This window comes from Phyllostomus discolor, chromosome 1, assembly GCF_004126475.2.
Source record: "Phyllostomus discolor isolate MPI-MPIP mPhyDis1 chromosome 1, mPhyDis1.pri.v3, whole genome shotgun sequence".
Taxonomy (NCBI): Eukaryota; Metazoa; Chordata; class Mammalia; order Chiroptera; family Phyllostomidae; genus Phyllostomus; species Phyllostomus discolor.
The window spans coordinates 4070741-4088861 of NC_040903.2; the positions used below are offsets into that span (position 1 = coordinate 4070741).

The 18121-nt window shown below is 55.9% G+C and overlaps 1 protein-coding gene across 1 annotated transcript in view; it reads right to left on the reverse strand.

The window, feature by feature from the left end:
* Window positions 1-18121, reverse strand: part of SLC2A9 (solute carrier family 2 member 9) — a 76698-nt gene that overhangs the window by 53803 nt on the left and 4774 nt on the right. Inside the window, exons 2-4 of the mRNA XM_028507254.2 lie at window positions 14937-15032; window positions 14470-14475; window positions 548-641 (exon numbers count right to left, since the gene is read on the reverse strand). Of these exons, the coding sequence (XP_028363055.2) occupies window positions 548-641; window positions 14470-14475; window positions 14937-14995 (159 nt within the window). The 5' untranslated portion in view covers window positions 14996-15032. The remainder of the gene's footprint in view (window positions 1-547; window positions 642-14469; window positions 14476-14936; window positions 15033-18121) is intronic.

The following is an 18121-nucleotide window of genomic DNA, read 5'->3' on the forward strand; positions in this document are numbered from 1 at the left end:
TGAGAGAGCCGAATGCAGACCCTGCGCAAAGGTCTAGGTCAGAGGGGGTGCCGGCCGGCTGCTGGTGTTTGCATCTGGTTTGAAGAGAGTTGGGCTCAAGGAGTCTCAAGGAGTCTCAAGGAGGGGGAGAGGCTTTCTAAGTGGCCAGGACTTCCTGGGGGAGAAGGCAGGTGAACGGGGCCTTGCGGTGGGGTGGGGGATGGGTTTCAGCGTCTCCTCAAGGATGACGCCATCCTCACTTTCAACACCCACGTGCCCTCTAGAGAAAAGGAGACACGTGCTCCCCTCCAAACCTGGGAGGTCCCCGGCAGACAGTGCTCGTATGAGCGGGAGCACCAGCCACCGGCGACCTGGGCCTCGTGGCACACACTTTACGGCCCACCCGCTCCTTCCCACAGAGCCCCGCTTCCAGCCTCTGCTCTCCTGGCCTGACCTCGCCTTAGCCTGCACTCCCCCGGGGAGAAGGCTGGGGGCAAGGAGGGACCACCGCCCCCACCCTGAGTCACCAGAAAACTCCCACGGAAGAGGTGAGGAGGCCAGGACTGACCGATTTCTTTTTCTCCAAGTCTCCGTCTTTGTCATCCGCCAGGTTCCTTTCGCTCAGCTTCATGGCTTCCTGCCCAGGTTTGGGACTGGGCTTTCTCGTTCCTGAGGAAGAGGAGAGAGGAAGACGCTGTTAGATGGTGTCGGAGACAGGGGACGCAGGGGACTTGGCCCTGAACCAGCGAGGGGTCCTGGCGACCACCCCACGATGGGGGACCCCGGCTCCCCTGCAGACCTGGGCTTCAGGCCTGCGTTGTGTGGTGGTTGGGCGGACTCCATGCTTCCCACACTGGCCACCTGCTCTTTAGTCCAGGCCCCTCCCGGAACAGTCTCCTACAGACGGTTGTCCTCACAGCAGGGTGCACCTTGGAAGCACTGGACCTTCTGTCCCCAAGATGGGAGCATACAAGCTGTGACCATGAAGAGACAAAGTGCCAGCCCCCCTGTCGGAGTGGAAGCGGTGCCCGGAAGGGTCCCCCGAGTCCCCGGCACAACAGAAGTGAAGGGCCGTGCGGTTCTCCCCCAGAGAGTGGAAACATGTTTCCAGAACTATAAAACGGCGTAGGCCCTTTGGCCAGCTCCTCCATTTATAGACATTTATCCTAAAACAGTAAAAAAATGTGCACCAAGACTGCAGCCAGAAATGACCATTGCAGCGTTTTTTTTCATGTTAGAAGAAATGGCATTCACGACAGGAAAAAAATATCTAAGAGGAAAGGTTAAATAAATCGTGGCACCTCCCTCGGGTGTAAACACACACAGCACTCAGAACCTTCCGTCCAAGAACATTTCAGGTCGTGGGGGAACGCGCATAACCCTTCTCGCTGGACAAGAGGAGGGCCAGCTCCCTGGAGTCTGTGTCTCTCTTTCTGCCTCCTCCTCTCTGCCTCTGCCTCTGCCTCCCAGTCTGTGTATCTCCATCTCCACGTCGCTCTCTCTCCATATGTATCACCGAATCTCACACACAGATACAGGTCCCTCTGGTTCTGTCCTTCTGGAGACCCCTGACGGACACAGCCCTCACCCCGGGGCCGCAGCCGACTCATCCCTGTGTGCACAGAGTCTGGGATGGGCCTGGCCCCGGAGGAGCCCAGGAAGCAGGGTGGGCAGGCTGGGGTGGGGGTGAGGGAGGGGCAGAGGGCACCAGACTGGGCTCAGATGGGATGGGATGGGATGGGATGGGATGGGACGGGATGGGACAGGATGGGACGGGACGGAGGAAGCCAGTGTGAGGGTGTCTACAGCCACCCCTTGCCCCATCCAGGGGCCGCCTTCCCATTTGACCTTCTCTGAGTGGCTGCCGCTGCGTAACTCCAGGGAGGACCATTCACCCAGATGGCACTGTAAATGGCCCCCTGGAGTTACGCCTCCCGATGGCCCTGCAGGGATCTGAGCTCCGGTTCCGTGTCAACCAGTGGAAGATAGCATCCCCCCGTGTTAGGTGAGGGTAACTGAGCTAGCAGGCCCTGCGGGAGGATGCTCGGGGTCCGATTACTGGTACCTATCACTCAGGTGCTAGGTAGAGACACCCAGAAAGTAACGGGTGTGGTGATGGCAGAAAAGGAAGGGTTCTGTCTACAAAGTGAGCTCGACGTGATTGTGTGGCGTCCACGTGCAAATGTCATGGGGGCAGCCGGAAACGAGAGTGGCGCTGGGGCCGGGCCTGGGCCGGAGTGGGGTGGGGGCCGGAGCAGGGTGGGGCCCGGGCCAGGCCACCTGGGAGAGTGTGGGGAGAGAGGGGTCCGACAGAACTCCCACCTGGGAAGAGCAGGTGCGGGGGGGCGGGGGAATGGCAGAGGAGACTGAGTCGGAGAAAACAGGGAGCTCGAGGTGTTAGGACCGGCAAGACAAAAATACCCGCAATGTATAAAGAACCCCTAGAACTGACCCTCTGATGAGGGGTGTGCCCATGGCCAGGACGGGGCCAGGCTGGTGCTTTCTGCCCAGAAAACATGTTCCCACAGGGGAACGGGCCTGGCACCAGGAGGGTGTGTGGGTGGTGGGTGGTGCTTCCTCTGGGGTCACAGTCACCTCGGAGCTCCCATTTCCAGGCCAGCAAGGAGAGGGCAAGGGTGGCTCAGTCCACAAGGACCCACTGCGCAGGGGAGCTGCGTGCGGCCAAGGTCCGAGCCTGTGCACCTCACCCTGCAGAGACCAGCTCAGAGCTGCGGACGGCCTCGTCATCCCTGAGAGGTCGGGTCACGTGTGGGAAGCTGCCTGCCCATGTGGCACAAAGCCGAGGGCAGAGAGCTGGCACCCCAGGCAGCATGGAGCCAGAGGTTCAAGTCCCAGCTCCACTGCTCACTCGCTGTGTGACTTGGGGAAAGTTCCTTCACCTCTCTGGACCTCCGCTTCTTTAGGTCAAGTGGGGAATACGACCAGGGTCTGCCTCACAGGGCTATTAAATGTGAGGATCAAATATATTAATGCTAAGCGGCCACACACTATTGTCATCATCAGCAGACTCCCAGCCAGGGGCCTCTGCGAAGCACAGGTTGGGCGCTTCTTGTTTGCAAGGGCCGCACGCAGCGGACGGTGTCTTAGGGCCGGTTAAGAAGAAAGGGGGGGAAACCATTTTGTGATTGACTAGAGAACCCCACACTGCCCCAAAATTATTCTCTAAGGTTCGAATAGAATAACAAATAACATAACATAACATAACATAACATAACATAACATAACATAACATTAAATACAAGCTCCATAGACAAGGCTCTAAAAATGCTGGTTTCCCGTCCTTTTGGTCCACAGCAACGCTACGAACACTGCTGCTCTTCAAACCTAACACAGTGCCCACGCTGCCGGTGTGGCCAGGCCAGGCCAGGCCTAACAGGTAAGGACGCTGCAGTGCTCACTGGGGACTGCCCACGTCCCGAGCCCCCTGGTTGCCCACCTACCCAATCCGGGCCTCTGCTCCCAACAATTTGATTGGCCGCCGCCTAGGCCGTCGCTGGGGTTAAGTACTACGGGAACAACCTCTGCTTCTGCTCTTGCTGCTCCTCCCGATCATACACCCCTCAGGGGCACCCTGTGTCCGACACCACAGCCGCCGGGTGAGAACACAGCAAGTTCCAAGTGGCTTTAGCCGCCCAGCCCGCCCCAGAGCTCGGGCCCGATGACTTGAAGCCAGACCCTGGCTCATGAGCCTGTGTTGGGTGGAAGGACGAAGACGGAGCACAGGCTCTGCTCACACCAGCACGGCACGGCACAGAGGGCGGTGGACAGCAAAGCAAGGGCCTCGTTCTGTCGACGCCGGCGCGCCAGGGGAGGCCGCCTCCCCGCGACCTGGAGCTCTGCCCCGAGCGAAGCCCCGTGGGTCCATAGCCGCTGGCTGACAGCTCCGAGCGGGAAACGCCACCAACTCCCTGGCCCCCAAGTTCCCTGCCTGATGACTGCTTGAATGTGACGTTATTCTTAATTTTTAGGATGGAGTCTCTGCTGACTTTGACCTGGAGCTACAGATAAGCCTAAATCAAGGTATTGGAAAGGAATGTGAAGAACAGAGCAGGAGAGACACAGAGAGAGAGAGGGAGAGACAGAGAGAGAGAAAGAAAGAAAGAAAGAAAGAAAGAAGGAAGGAAGGAAGGAAGGAAGGAAGGAAGGAAGGAAGGAAGGAAAAAGAAAGGAAAGAAGGAAGGGAGGAAGGGAGGAAGGGAGGAAGAGAGAAAGAAAAAGAAAGAAAAGAAAGAAAGAAAGAAAGAAAGGGAACAAGACGGAAAGGAGGGGAGACCGAGAGGAACAAGGGTACCCGGCCCGGCCGCCAGCCCGCGGAGGAACAGCTGCCATCGCTCACGATCAATGTCGTCCTCAAGCTCACGCCTGTGAGACACCGCACGGAGCACTTCCTGTGCGTTCTCCCACTTGCTCTTCACCGAGTTGATTTTAAACTCCCTCAGTTCTCAAACCCCTGGTTCCCGCCGTTCTGGAGGAGTTGCCAGCAATTCTCGACACCATCCCCGCAGCCGACCCGAGTCTGAGCGTGGCTTACCTGTTTCCGGGAGCTCCCCTCGCCTGTCCCCGACAGAGGAAGACACAGAAGGCGCTCTGCAGGGAGATCAGCTTCCGACAAAATCAGATATAAACCTGGGAAATTATAAAACACCCTTAGTGCTTACGTGGCCTCCGGGACAGCTGTTCCTATAAACATGCTACGATGCCTATCTTGACAAGCAATAAATGATTAACAAACATGCCCAGGTTCGGGTCAGCAAAATTCTGGACCGGGAGTCGAAGGCAGAGGCATCCCAGCAAAGCCCCTGCTGACCGAGGAGTTGACCTTCCTGGGTATTGGACCCCTTCTCGCTAACGTGCGGCTGTGCCCGCCTGGGGCCAACCTGCCCGGGCCGTGGGGAAGGTCCGGCGAAATGACATGCAAGCTCATGAAGCAGGACACAGGTGCATGCAGGCTGATCGAGCCCTCGGCCCACAGGACCAGGATGAGGGGCTCATTGTTGCTACTCCGTCGATGCAGGAGTAAAATCAGCCCGTGGAGAAACACACCAAGTTGTGTTTCGTCACTCCGGTCGAAAGTGATGCACACGGGCTAATCCTACCGTCCCTTCAGGACCCCGAGAGGAGCAGGGGGCTGGAGTGGCAGAGAAGACGTAAGGGACCCGAGTGTGCCTGTGTAGCTGGGGCAAGTCCAAGTTTAGCCAAGGGCACCAGGAGGAGGGGAAGGCGTGGGCAGTGAAGGAGGGCTCTGGGGTGGACGGAGCTGAGGAAGGCGGGTGGCAGGGAGTCCCCCGCTCTGGGAGAAGGATGCTGTGCCTGGCTCCGGCACATCCTCGGGCCCTGGCAGACGGGCCGTGTTTGGGAACATGGGAAAGTCCATCGGGCGCCCTGAGTGTTGACTGAGAGCAACCAGGCAGCCTTCCCAGCGCTAACCCCATTTCCCCTGAACCTCGGTGTCGGACCAGCAGGTGCCAGATACGGGTCTCCCTGAGATGTCTTTATCAACCACCCTCTGGTGTTGGACAAGTGGCACAGTAGAAGGATGACATTTCTGTGCCCAGGGGATTTTGGTTGTGCTTGGGAAATGCAAACACCAAGTTGGAGGTCACCTCTGAGCAGTGGCGTTGCTGTCCAGGCTTTTCACACCGCCGGCAATCCCCCAGCTGGTGCCCCGCCCCCTGTCCCCAGCTCTCCAAGTCTTATCAGAACGCTGTGAACAGCCTGGCCTCCCGGACTGCACCTTAAACCCGCCTCGGCTCCTAGCTTCTGGGTAGCTGCCTAGCCCTGAACATAGATACAATAAGCATTAGAGAGAGAAATTCCACTTGCTGCTTAAGTTTTACAAACACAAAACAAAATAAGACAAAACAAAACAACCCAGCTCCTTACTCCAACCTGCCTCCCCTGAGGAGAAGAGGCACGCACCCAAACGACGAGTGTTTGTGGAAGTTGGGTAGGGACCCCATGACCAAAACCGTGGCCACTGGAGCCCGCTGGCCGAGAACAAAAGTCGGCTCCTCGACCTTCTCTGTCTCCTGGAGGTCTCTCGCTGTCAGTCACCTCCTGACCTCGGCCCCTCCCGTGGCCCCCCTTCCCTTGCATTAGGAAAGCCTGAATTCTGTACTTGCTTTTTGGAATTTTTAGAAATAGGTTTATTGATTTAGAGAGAGAGTAAGGAAGAGGGGGGGAGAGAGAGAGAGGAACACTGGTGTGAGAGAGAAACGTCGATTGGCTGCCTCCCATACGAGCTCCAACCGGGGACTGAACCCACAACCTTTTGGTGTGCAGGATGATGGGATGGTGCTCCAACCAGCTGAGCCACCTGGCCAGAGTCTGGTCTTTCTTTCTCTCTTCCTTCCTTCCTTCCTTCCTTCCTTCCTTCCTTCCTTCCTTCCTTCCTTCCTCCCTTCCTCCCTCCCTCCCTCCCTTCTTTCCTTCCTTCCTTCCTTCCTTCCTTCCTTCCTTCCTTCCTTCCTTTTTCCTTTCTTCCTCCCTCCCTTCCTTCCTCCCTTCCCAGGGAAGGGAGGGAGGAAACAAAGGGAGGGAGAAAGAGAGGGAGAGAAGTACTGCTGTGTGAGAGAACCATCAACCAGCTGCCTCTCTGGGACCAGACCCACAACCCAGGCACGTGCCCCAACTGAGCGTCGAACCAGTGACCTTCCCCTCTGCGGGATGGTGCTCGACCCACTGAGCCACGCTGGCCAAGGCTGTGTTTTCCTAAGGTGGCTCTGTAGGAGGCTAATCCACTATCTTCTCGGCTTGCTGGCATTCCGAATGAAGTGCTTTCCTTGTCCCAACACCTGTGCCTCAGCGTATTGGCCATCGTGCGGTGCATAGTACACACTTGAACTTAGTCACATCTCTAGCTGCAATGAATCGCTCCGTGATACCATTCAACCATTCAACCATTCAACCATTGGCTTATCCAACCATTGGCTTAGCAGCATGTGGACAGACAGCAGAAGATGATGATGAAGAGTCTGGGATTCGACGTCAGACCTCCCTCACCAGTCACGTCACGCCAGACGGGTCTACTCTGCAGGGTGAGGTAAGGGCGCACACATCCCAGGCCAGGTTGCGCAGGTCAAACGGGACATTGCCCTTGGAATTGCCTGCCACATAGCAAACAATAGTAAGTATTCCCCATTACTGTTATTACCAGGAGATCTCTTTTTTGATCATTATTTTTATTCCTGTATCTTAATTCTTTTTTTTTAAAAGATTTTATTTATTTATTTTTAGAGAGGGAAGGGAGGGAGATAGAGAGAGACAGAGAAACATCAATGTGCGGTTGCTGGGGGTCATGGCCTGCAACCCAGGCATGTGCCCTGACTGGGAATCGAACCTGCGACACTTTGGTTCCCAGCCCGCGCTCAATCCACTGAGCTATGCCAGCCAGGTGTATCTTCATTCTTTTTCAAGTATCTATGGAGCACTTAGCAGGTGGCCAGCACCGTGCTAGATACTGAGAAGGGTAAACTTGTTGCTTCAGTCGGGCAATTCAGAAGCTAGCAAGAAGGATGAGCCACTCTAAGGGAACTGTGTTCAATGAGCACCTACTATGTGCCGGGCACTGACTTACTCCTATAAGTCAGCTGTTGGAGCTTTGTTCTCTCCACTCTATGGCTGAGCATACAGGGGTTCTAGGAGTCACCCCACCTGCCCAAAGCACCACGGCTTGTGAATGAGAATTCGGGTTTAAAGTGAGACCCCCCACGCGGCCTGTCCCGACGCCCCCCATCCACTGCTGCTCTGTGGGAGTGCCCGTCACCAGGGGGCACGCTGGGCAGACTGAGCCTCAGGGCCTTGGCGTCAAGGGCACCTTCCCTTCTGGCTTCGGCTGCCCAGCACCCCGACTTCCCGCTGCCCATCGTGCTCACTGGGGATGAGGGCCCCCCCACCGTGGGTCTGGTGGTCCCGTCCCTCCTGCCTTCCCAAGGATCTCCCCCGGCCACTGGTCCATGGCTCTTCAGCACCATCAGTTTCTCCCTCTCCTCTCCCGGCTAGGTACACAGATGTCTGAGTAGCACCACTTAAAAAACAACAACTACAAAAGCAAGGATGTGGAGAAACTGGAGCCCTCGTACATTGTTAGCGGGCATGCAAACCGGTTTAGCCGCTGTGGAGAAGAGTTCAGTGGTCTCTCAAAAATTAAACTCAGAATTGCCATATGACCCAGCAGTTCCAATCCGAGGGGGGTACCCAGGAGACCTGAAATCAAAAACTTGTGCTCAAGTCCTGGCTGGCGTAGCTCAGTGGATTGAGTGCGGGCTGCGAACCAAAGTGTCGCAGGTTCGATTCCCAGTCAGGGCACATGCCTGGGTTGCAGGCCATGGCCCCCAGCAGCCGCACATTGATGTCTCTCTCTCTCTCTCTCTCTCTCCCTTCTCTCTCTAAAAATAAATAAATAAAATCTTAAAAAAAAAACAACTTGTGCTTAAAAGCTCACAGAGGTGCTCTTCACAAGAGCCAAACGGTGGGAACACTCCAGATGCCCGTGAGCGAGGGAAAGGTTAAACGCCTGTGGCTTATCCACACAACAGAATCTTATTCAGCCACACGAAGAAATGACGTTCTGATGCATGTTACAACATGGAGGGACCTTGACACCATCATGCTGAGTGAAAAAAAAAAAAGCCAGACACCAAAGGTCACGCGCTTTATATAATTCCATTTAAATGAAGTGTTCTGTATAGGCCAAACTACAGAGGCAGGAAGCAGGCGAGTGGTTGCCAGGGGCTGGCGGGAGGGTGCATGTGGGAGCAGCTACTTAACAGGTGAGGGGGTTGCTTTGCGGGGGTGACAATGTTCAGGAACTAGACAGAGGTGGCGGCTGCGCAGCCCTGGGAATGTGCTGCAGGCCACTGAGTGGTTCCCCGTAAAACAGCTGATCTGCTGGTTAGTGAATTTTACCTCAATTTAACAACAACAGCACTCAGGGTGACCCGTGGCCTCCTGTGAGCACCCCTTCCCCATGCTCTCGGCTGCAGGAAACCCTCCCAGAGAGAACTGGCTGTCAGCACGCCCCACCTCCCACTCTCCCCTCGGCTCCTGCCCAGGGGTCGGCCCCCCACACCGCTCAGGCCGCTCTCTCTAGGGCGTCAGTGATCCAAAGCCAGATGTCAGTGCCCCCTGACCTCCCGGCAGCTTTGGTGAGGTGACCACTCCTCTTCCTTCTGGGTCCTTCTAGAAATACCCTTTGCAGCCAGCAGACTGGCCTGCTTTCCCCTCCACCTCCCTGACCACTCCTTAGCCCACCGTGCCACTCCCCAGAACCTCCAAGGTGGCACGCCTGGGACTCGGCCCACGGCCCTCCTCTCCGGGCTACCACTCTCCTCCCACGAGGGACCCCGCCCAGACTCGTGGCCTTGACACCGACGCCACGCTGCGGACTCCCAGATCTGTCCCCCGGCTCAGACCCTCCCCCGAGACCCAGGCCCCTGCACTGCCCATCCAGTCCTCGCCCTCGCCTGGCTGAGAAGCCTCCCAAACACAGCGGGTCCCACCCAAACGGAACTTCTGACATCGCATACCAGCGCCCCCCGACCCAGTCTCTCAGCCCAGATATCCAAGACCCCTCCCTTCCTCTAGACCCCCTCCTAGTGCCTGGCCATACCACTGAAACCCCCCTCGAGTCTGCTCTCCATTGCATCTGGGCCGACGACATCATCTGTCCCCTGGAGACTGCCCACCACCGCCTCCTGACAGCAGTCCCTGCTCAGCTCCCCCTGCCCATCCAGTGGCAGCTAGAGTGACTTCCTAGGGCAAAACCACGTGACTCACGCTGCTTAACGCCTCCAGCGGCTTTCCTGGAGTCAGACCCCAGCCTGCTGTGCCCTCGGCCGGATTCAGACCCTCCTCCCCGCCCGGCCCCATGACACGCCTTTGGCATCCCCGACCTGGATTCCAATTCTGGCTGTGCTACCCACCCCCTGGGTGACATAAGCGGGTCATAAAGGTCCTGGGTCACAAGGTGGGTGGCCCTACCGGTGCTGCGCCCAGAGTCTGACACGGGGAGGCAGGGGCCGTCGGGGAAGCACAGGGAGGCAGGCAGAGGCGGGTCAGGGACCTGCTGAGCAGGCTGTTCTCTGGCTGCTTGCTTCCCCCGTTTCCTGTGCGTTTGCAGAGCCCGGAGGCATAGTTTCCCCACTGATTCAACCGGGAGCTTCCACCCTCCCCCGCCACTCAACTTGTTCTCCGCCTGGGTCCCTCGGGGCGCGTCTGAGGCAGCTATAACCAGGAGCCCAGCTGGCCCGTTTACCTGGCTCCTGCAAGGTGCGCCGTTCTGACCTCTCCACACCCACGCCCCTCATCTGGAAGGTCAACCGGAAAGCCCCGGGCGCCGGGCCATTCCGTCCTGGGTCGGGCCTGATGTGGGCCTGACGACTCGGGCGGAGGAACCAGGCCTTCGTGGTGAGAAAACCCAGTGAGCTCACATGCAGCCCTGGAGACCCCCTGGGAATGTCAGTCATTCAGAGAGCGGGGACGGTGAATGACTGTCTGTCTGGTCACGGGGGCCTTCAGAGACAGTTGGTGCCACTCCCCCGGGCTTGTTCCCTTCTTTCATTCTAGAAAAGTCAATGTGTAACTACGACACTCGTAAAAACGAAGCCCAGAAAACAAGCGGCCCTCTTTTGTGGCTAAAAACATTTTCGAGAGAAAAATGACAAAAGTGCTTTCTACAATGTTTAGATGTTAGGATGGAGAACTACTTCTTTTTTTTAAAGATTTTATTTATTTATTTTTAGAGAGGGAAGGGAGGGAGAAAGAGAGAGGGAGAGAGAAGCATCAATGTGCGGTTGCTGGGGGCCATGGCCTGCAACCCAGGCATGTACCCTGACTGGGAATCGAACCTGCAACACTTTGGTTCGCAACCTGCGCTCAATCCACTGAGCTACGCCAGCCAGGGCTTGGAGAACTACTTCTAAAAGTGTGCAAAGGTGAAAGACTGCCGATCTCAGGCTTGGCTGGGTCTCCCTGAAGTCCCCCCGGGGCCATAGCCTCAACTGCACACACCCTGCACGGCTGGTTCATGGTCAGCCCCTAGGCCTCCGACACGTCAGCATCTTGAAGTCCATTCAAAATTTCAACCTGTTTCTGAAAAAGTGGCGTGGGACGGTCTCAGACGCAGCCCCTCCTCCTCCTCCTCGCTCATCAGTCTGGGCAAAGCAGGAAGGGTACGGCGGCACCCACCGCCACCTGGGACCCACCGCCACCCGGCTTCCGTCCCTGGCTCTGCCCCCACCCAATGGTGCGACCTTGAGCCACACGGCCGACCTCTCTCAGCGCAGCTTCCTTAGCTGCGTCGCAAGCGTGACGCCGCGTCCCTGTGTGAGGGCTCGTAATCGCGCGTGGACACGATACTCTGCCGGGCAGCAGAGACTGGTGAGTGGGACCTGTTTTTAACATCGGTTTAAGTCAATCATTCATGAAATTCAGCAGGTCCCACATAAATATTTACACTTAGCTGCTCATTCAGGTGCTCCCGGTCTCTCGTGCGGCTTGACCTGGGTGGGCATGCGGGCGCGCAGGGGCCTCCGGCCATCCCGGAGGGTCCCCGTGACCTTGTGATTCCCGGGGAGACTCAGCACGTGGCTTAGACGTCGAAAGAAAGGCCGTGGACCAGATGCACGTCGGCGTGGGTCCTCCTCGGACCTGGGCAGGCTCACCGGGGCCGCCTCACCGAGCCCCTGCTCGGTTCTCTCCCTTCTCCCTGGCCTCCTTCCAGATCCCTCGGTGGGGCTCCCGCCCCCTCTCCTCTCTGCACTGGCTGCACAGGGTCTCCGACCCCAGATCCGTCTGTGTGCTGACGGCTCCCCCCACGTCGTTAGACCCCCTCCCCCGCCCCCGCAAGCCTGCTCCTCTGTGGGCTTCCCCTGGCAGGCAGCTGGCAGCCTCGTTTCGCCTCCTACCCACATCCCACCTGGACCCTGGGACCCACCCAGAATCCGACCACTTTTCGTCAGAAGCGGCTCTTGTGCCTGAGTCCGAGCTGCCACACAGCCTCTTGCCTCCTCTCCCTGCCCCTGCCCTGCCCCTCACACACACCGCCACCGCCGCCACCACCACCACTTACACGGTCCTGACATCAGAAATTAAAACAACAACAACAACAACAACAACAACAAAACTGTGAACAGATTCTTGCCACGTCCTCTTCCAACCATGTTGTCTGACAAGGTCCGAACGTGGAAAGAGGGAATTCAAGGAATCCATCTTCCTGGAAGAGAGCGTGGCATACAAAGGGCGGGGGGTGGTGATTTTCCTGGGGACTGCTCCTAATAATTTCCTGGCTAATATAGATCATGGTCTTACTTTGTACCCTGATTCCCATAAGAACAGGCCACGAGGAGAAAGAGGCTCGAAGTGAGTCAACAATTAACTTTGAGGGAAATTCTGAAGGGACAACTAGTTCTCCCTAGACTATTGAATCATGCCCAAATTGTTTTAAACAAGGTGTTTATAGACCTGAGTAAGAAACTATCCCTGATTGTTCCCATAAAAGAATTCATGAATCAGTTACAACAGGTTGAATTATTGGCAGACTTTCCCTCGCCTGTTCTATACCCATAAATACAAAGGGTCTTCCAAGAAAACAAGAAAGAACTATATAGACCCCTACCCACAGCCCAGGGATACCCCTGGGTAGCATATTGGATTAATGGCCAATTACGGTATCCCCCAAGAGGAGCTAATAGTCTCCAGAGGGTTCCAGATACCCCATTGCCTTATACAGGAGCATATAATGAGGATGGCATTAAAATGGTCAATAAGGATGGAGTCCAAATGCCTTATAATAGTCTAAATTTCATGGAAAGGCTAGCTCAAAGCAGACCTCCCTGGTGTTTATTAATTAAGGAACAAAAATGTTTTACTGTGGCTAAATTTCCTGTTTATCTCTCCTTACATGTTTGTTTTGGTGATCAAAAGGTGGTAGGATTGTTAGACACCTGTATTTCAGGTTTATTGATTCGCATAATTCCAATGAAGTTGTACAAAATAATTTCTTGGCCAGAGAACAAAATCCCCTCTAATGAAATAGCCCCTGAATGTCTAAAAGTTGTTGGAGTAACAGCCCCGCCTTTACCTTGAATAGGAATATACATCAAGTAGAATTAGACGGGCAAAGAAATAAGAAAAGCTGGTTAGCTGTTACAAACTAAGCATGTAGAAACAGTTACCAGGGAGTCAGAGTCCATGGTGCATAGAGAAACATTTTAGACAGAAAAGATAGATAGCTAAATTAGACATCACAAAGGCCTTAAATTTCCTATTACCTTTACTCAATCTAGCATATCCTTTTGCCCCATGGCAAATTCTGAGATCGTTAATAAACAATAAGACATTCAAACTTTGTATATACAGCTATTTCTAATTGTCTGATTTATGGCTCTCCCGGTCAAAACAATCTTTGGTTAATGTAACTGAATCTATGGAAACTTTCGTACTTTTCCTGGTTACCTTTGTATTGATTTTTTTCTGCTTCACCGAAGCGTAAATGTTAATCACTACCAAAAATGAAAGTATAAAAACCTGCTTGTACTTGCAATAAACGGAACAGAGCATCACCGTCCTCTGAGGCGTGTTGTCGTCTGTCTCCCGTCGCCGACGCCTCACCCACCTTTCAGGAACCCCTGGACCCCGCTGCAGCCGGACCGCGGCAGATTCTGTAGGTCCCTTTGGACTGTGTGATCAGCGCAGTCCTGACTGAGACTGTCACCTGTACTGGCTGTTACCCTCAGGGTCCAGGTGACAGGACTTTCCTCCCAGCCAGATGGATGACGTCCCTGCGATCCCCTTGACCTTGGAGCCGCGGCTATCAGCCCCACCTTCCCAGTGGAGGTTGTGCACAGAGAGTTCTGGCTTACACTCTGCCCGGGTGAGGCAGCAAAGACTCCTGCCCTGCTTGGGGCGGGGGGGGGGGGGGGGAAGGTCCCCAGGACTCATGCCTCTGCGCGGGGGACAGGCAGAGCCTAGCCACTTCTCCAGCAGGAGGAGAGCTTCCTCACTAAGCAGGAGCACTGCACGAGCACCAGCTCTTCGGGACTCCCTCGGTCGTCCCACTTCCAGCCAGCTGGTTGTCACAGCGGCTCTGTGACAACTCTTTTAAGCGGAGAGACCCACAGCACCTTAGCCTTCCGAGGTGGGCGGTTGCATTTCGGGGTCTGTCGGAGCTGGGGTCAGGGCAAGGGGACAGGGAGGAAGAAACAGAACGGCAAAGCCAAGTGCTGCTGGCCCGAGGAGCCACGGGGAGCTGCCGCCTCCTTCCTGCTCTGTGTCCTGAGAAGCAGCTGCTGGGGGCGGGGTGGCAGGCAGGGGTTTTCTCTGTGCAACAGGGTACAGAGGGCAGATTCTCAGACATCAGGGGAGGACAGGGTCTCCCTCCCGGCAAGGGGCAAAGAGGCAGAGCAGGGCCGGGGCAGAGTCGAGGCTGATACCACCATTGCTTCCTTCTTTTGCCCCAGCCAGCTGGACTTGCTCCTGGTGTTCAACTTTTATAGTCGTGATCAGTTCCTGGGGCTCTGAACATCCCAGCAGCCACAGGCGAGGCCATAGGGGGTACTCATTTGCTACATTTTGCCAAGCAATCTCTCCTCTGGGAAAGAAATCCACCCATCCATCCATCTATCCATCCAACCATCCATCCATCCATCCACCTGTCCATCCATTCATCCACCCATCCATTCATTCATCTACTTGTCCACCTGTCCACCCAACCATCCAACTATCCATCCATCCATCCATTCACTTACTCATTTATTTATTCAACAAAGGCTTCCCAAGGGCTTACTAAGAGCCAGGCCCTTGGTGAGTGGCTGGAGACACAGAAATGAATCTGACAAAGTCCCTCCTGGAAGCAGCTCACGGTGCCAGGAGGAGGAGAGACACATGACATATGGCTGTGACCACGTGGTCCATGTCCCTCCATTCACTCCACACACCTTGACTGAGGTGCAACCCCGGCACCGGGCCGGGCGCTGTCCCAGGCAGCGATGCCCATCCTCACGGAGCTTCCATTCCAGGGAGCGGGACGGATCCTGAAACAAGACACGTGAGTCAATGACACGGTGTATTCGAAGGTGGCAGGGGCTGTGGGAAAAACCGTAACAATGGGGATGGGGGGCTAGGGTGATGGTGGAGCTAGGGAGATTACAGGCTTTAAAAAGATGGTTCTGGAAGGCCTCCCTGGCAGGGGGGCATCTGAGCAAAGACTTGGAGGACGGGAGAAGCTAAGCCTTGTGGACAGCGGGGCTGTGGCCACAGCTGCTGAAGACACAGGCGTCTGTGAGAACCAGGACCGGGCTCCTGACTGCCCGGCAGCAGGAGGGAGAGGGGAAGACTCCCAGCAGGAGGACCAACAGGCTGAGGGGTGGCCGGAGTGCAGGGTGAGGACCATGATGGGCGATCTCTCCGGAGACAGAAGCGGGACGAGAAGACGGGACCAGCCCAGTTGCTCAGACTGGATCCTGCCGGCAATGAACTTGCTCTGAGAGGCGGGCTAATGGAATGAATGATGGAGAGGCTAAGATACTGGGTCAGCGCCCCTGGGTTCCAACTCCAGCTCCACCTCTGGCTCTGGGGCCCTGAGCAAGTCCCTCTGCTCTCTGAAGCTCAGTCTCTCCCCTCTCTGCAAAATGGGGAGCATCACAGGACCCCCTCACAGGATCAGGTGACTTAGACCGCCTCTGCGTTATGCATGTATTCCTCTGAAAGGGCATGGGAAGGCTTGGGGAGCTGGAGGTGTGTGTGGGGGGCCCAGGTCCCATTCACAGCACAGGTGCATCTGAGAGCTCCAGAAGGACCTCTCACAAGTCCCGGAACCCAGTCCCAGAGCAGGAGGTTTGTACATAAAGACAGTTTGCAGCTCTGGCTGGCGTAGCTCAGTGGACTGAGCGCTGGCTGCGAACCAAAGTGTCGCAGGTTCGATTCCCAGTCAGGGCACATGCCTGGGTTGCAGGCCATGACCCCCCCAGCAACCGCACATTGATGTTTCTCTCTCTCTTTCTCCCTTCCTTCCCTTTCTAAAAATAAATAAAATAAAATTTTTAAAATAATGGCTTTTCTCTAAAAAAAAAAAAGACAGTTTGCCTCTTTGTTCGATACATGATTCCTAAGCACTGGCCACTTTCCCAGCAGCGTGCCGGAGATACGGGTGTGATTCTGCGGTCCTGGGTTGGTTGCCTGGTTGTGGGGCAGACACCGCGCCAACCAGACAGGCAGGCAGGCTCACACAGAGTGTGTGGGCTCAGGGGGCAGCGCCAGACCCCGGAGAAACCTGGAATGCCAGAGAGGGCAGCAACCACAAGAGCCTGTTCATGGCCGCTACCTGGACAGTTTCTCAAAAACATATCTCTGGCCCCTGTCCAGAGCCAGCGATTCTGAAAATCTAGAGGAAAGGTCTCATAAACTACAATTTTAATGGGTCCCAGGCAATTCTAGGTGTTAGCAAAACTGGCAAATGCTGGTCCCACACAATGCCCCCCGCCCTTCTTGCAGACAGGAAAGATGAGATTTGGGGATTTGCCGCTGGACGCACAGGAGCCTGTCGCTGGGCGGGGCTGCGGCCCAGGTTCTTCGCCACGTTTCCCCGCTGCACCCGACACTCCCCAGGGCTTCAGAGCGAACCGTTACAAACCGGGGGGCTCCAGACGACAGAAATGTACGTTCTCACAGCTCTTGAGGCTGAACGTCCGAGGCAGGGCCACACTCTCTCCAGGGCTGCAGGCGCCGGCCTGGTCCCTGCCCTCCCCCTGGCTTCCGGGAGCGGGCGGGCACTCCTTGGCTGGGGGCTCTGATCCCCACGTGGCCCTAGTATCCCCAGGCCCACCCTCTCCGGTGTGACTGTATCTGCACTGACAACATCTGTGTTGACCCGATTTCCACGTCGGTTCACCTCCAGAGACAGTGGGCACGGGGATGTCACATCACTTTCTGGGAAGACACAGTCTTCCAAAAAAGGCGGGGGCTCCGACCTGCAGCCCCACCCCAGGCTTGCGTGTCACTCCCACGGACACGCAGGGTGGGCAAAAGTAGGATTGCACTTGAGAGCACACAAAACACAGTGTGTTGTTGTGTTATTATTTACTCAGGGCTGTAGTATTTCCCGTACGAACAACGGCACACCTGCTTTGCCTCACCCCGTGCTGAACTATTGCGGCCCCCCTAATTCCGGGAAGGTTTGAGGGACACCAGTAAAACAGGACTCATACTGGAAGAAATCACCCTGACCAGCGTGGCTCAGTGGGCTGGGTGTCGTCCCACAAATGGAAAGTTCTCCAGTTCGATTCCCAGTCAGAGCGCATGCCTGGGTTGTGGGTTCGGTTCCCGGTCAGGGTGCATACAAGAGGCAGCCAACTGCTGTTTGTTCCTCTCTGACGATGTTTCTCTCCCTCGCTTTCTCCCTCCCTTCCCTTCTTTCTAAAACATCCATAAATAATTTTTTAAAAGAAAGGAAAGAAATAAGTCATGACGAAGAAACCACAGTGTGGAGGAGGGGACCAGTGTGGCAGACACTCAGGGTACAGGTGGCGTGCACCTCTGAGGGTCTCCGTCGTGCCTGGCTCCTGGCTGCCCCCGGGAACTTCCCACACTCGGGGTGATCTTTACGGGGTGCAGTGGCGGGGCTCAGAGAAGAGCCTGTGGGCAGAGCCGGAGCCGGCACTGTGGGGGTGCATGCTCTGTGCCTTCAGGGCTGGGGGAAGTTACTCCCCAAGCCCGTCTCACAGGCTGTTGTGGGAAACCAATAAGCGATGCCAGGTAAGTGATACTGGGAACCAATAATATTTTGTGTTGAGCTTGACCATTTACAAGACCCTTTCACATTCATTACCAGAAACAACCGTACCGGGGGATTCTGTGGGGCGGACTGGGCCGCACTTCACACTCACGATGAGAAGACCGGAGCGGGGGAGAGGTAACTCAAGGTCACACTCTGAGTCGCCTCTAAGCCAGGTGTCCTGGTTCTCCGCCCAGGCCTCCTCCCACTTCTCCCACGACAGTGAGGCTCTCCCCACCTGCGGCTTCCAAAGCCAGTCCATCAGTCAGTCTATCCATCTGTCTGTCAATCAGGACTTAAGTAACTACACGGCCATCTTCCATTTGAAAACATTGTTCATGGTGTTGCTTC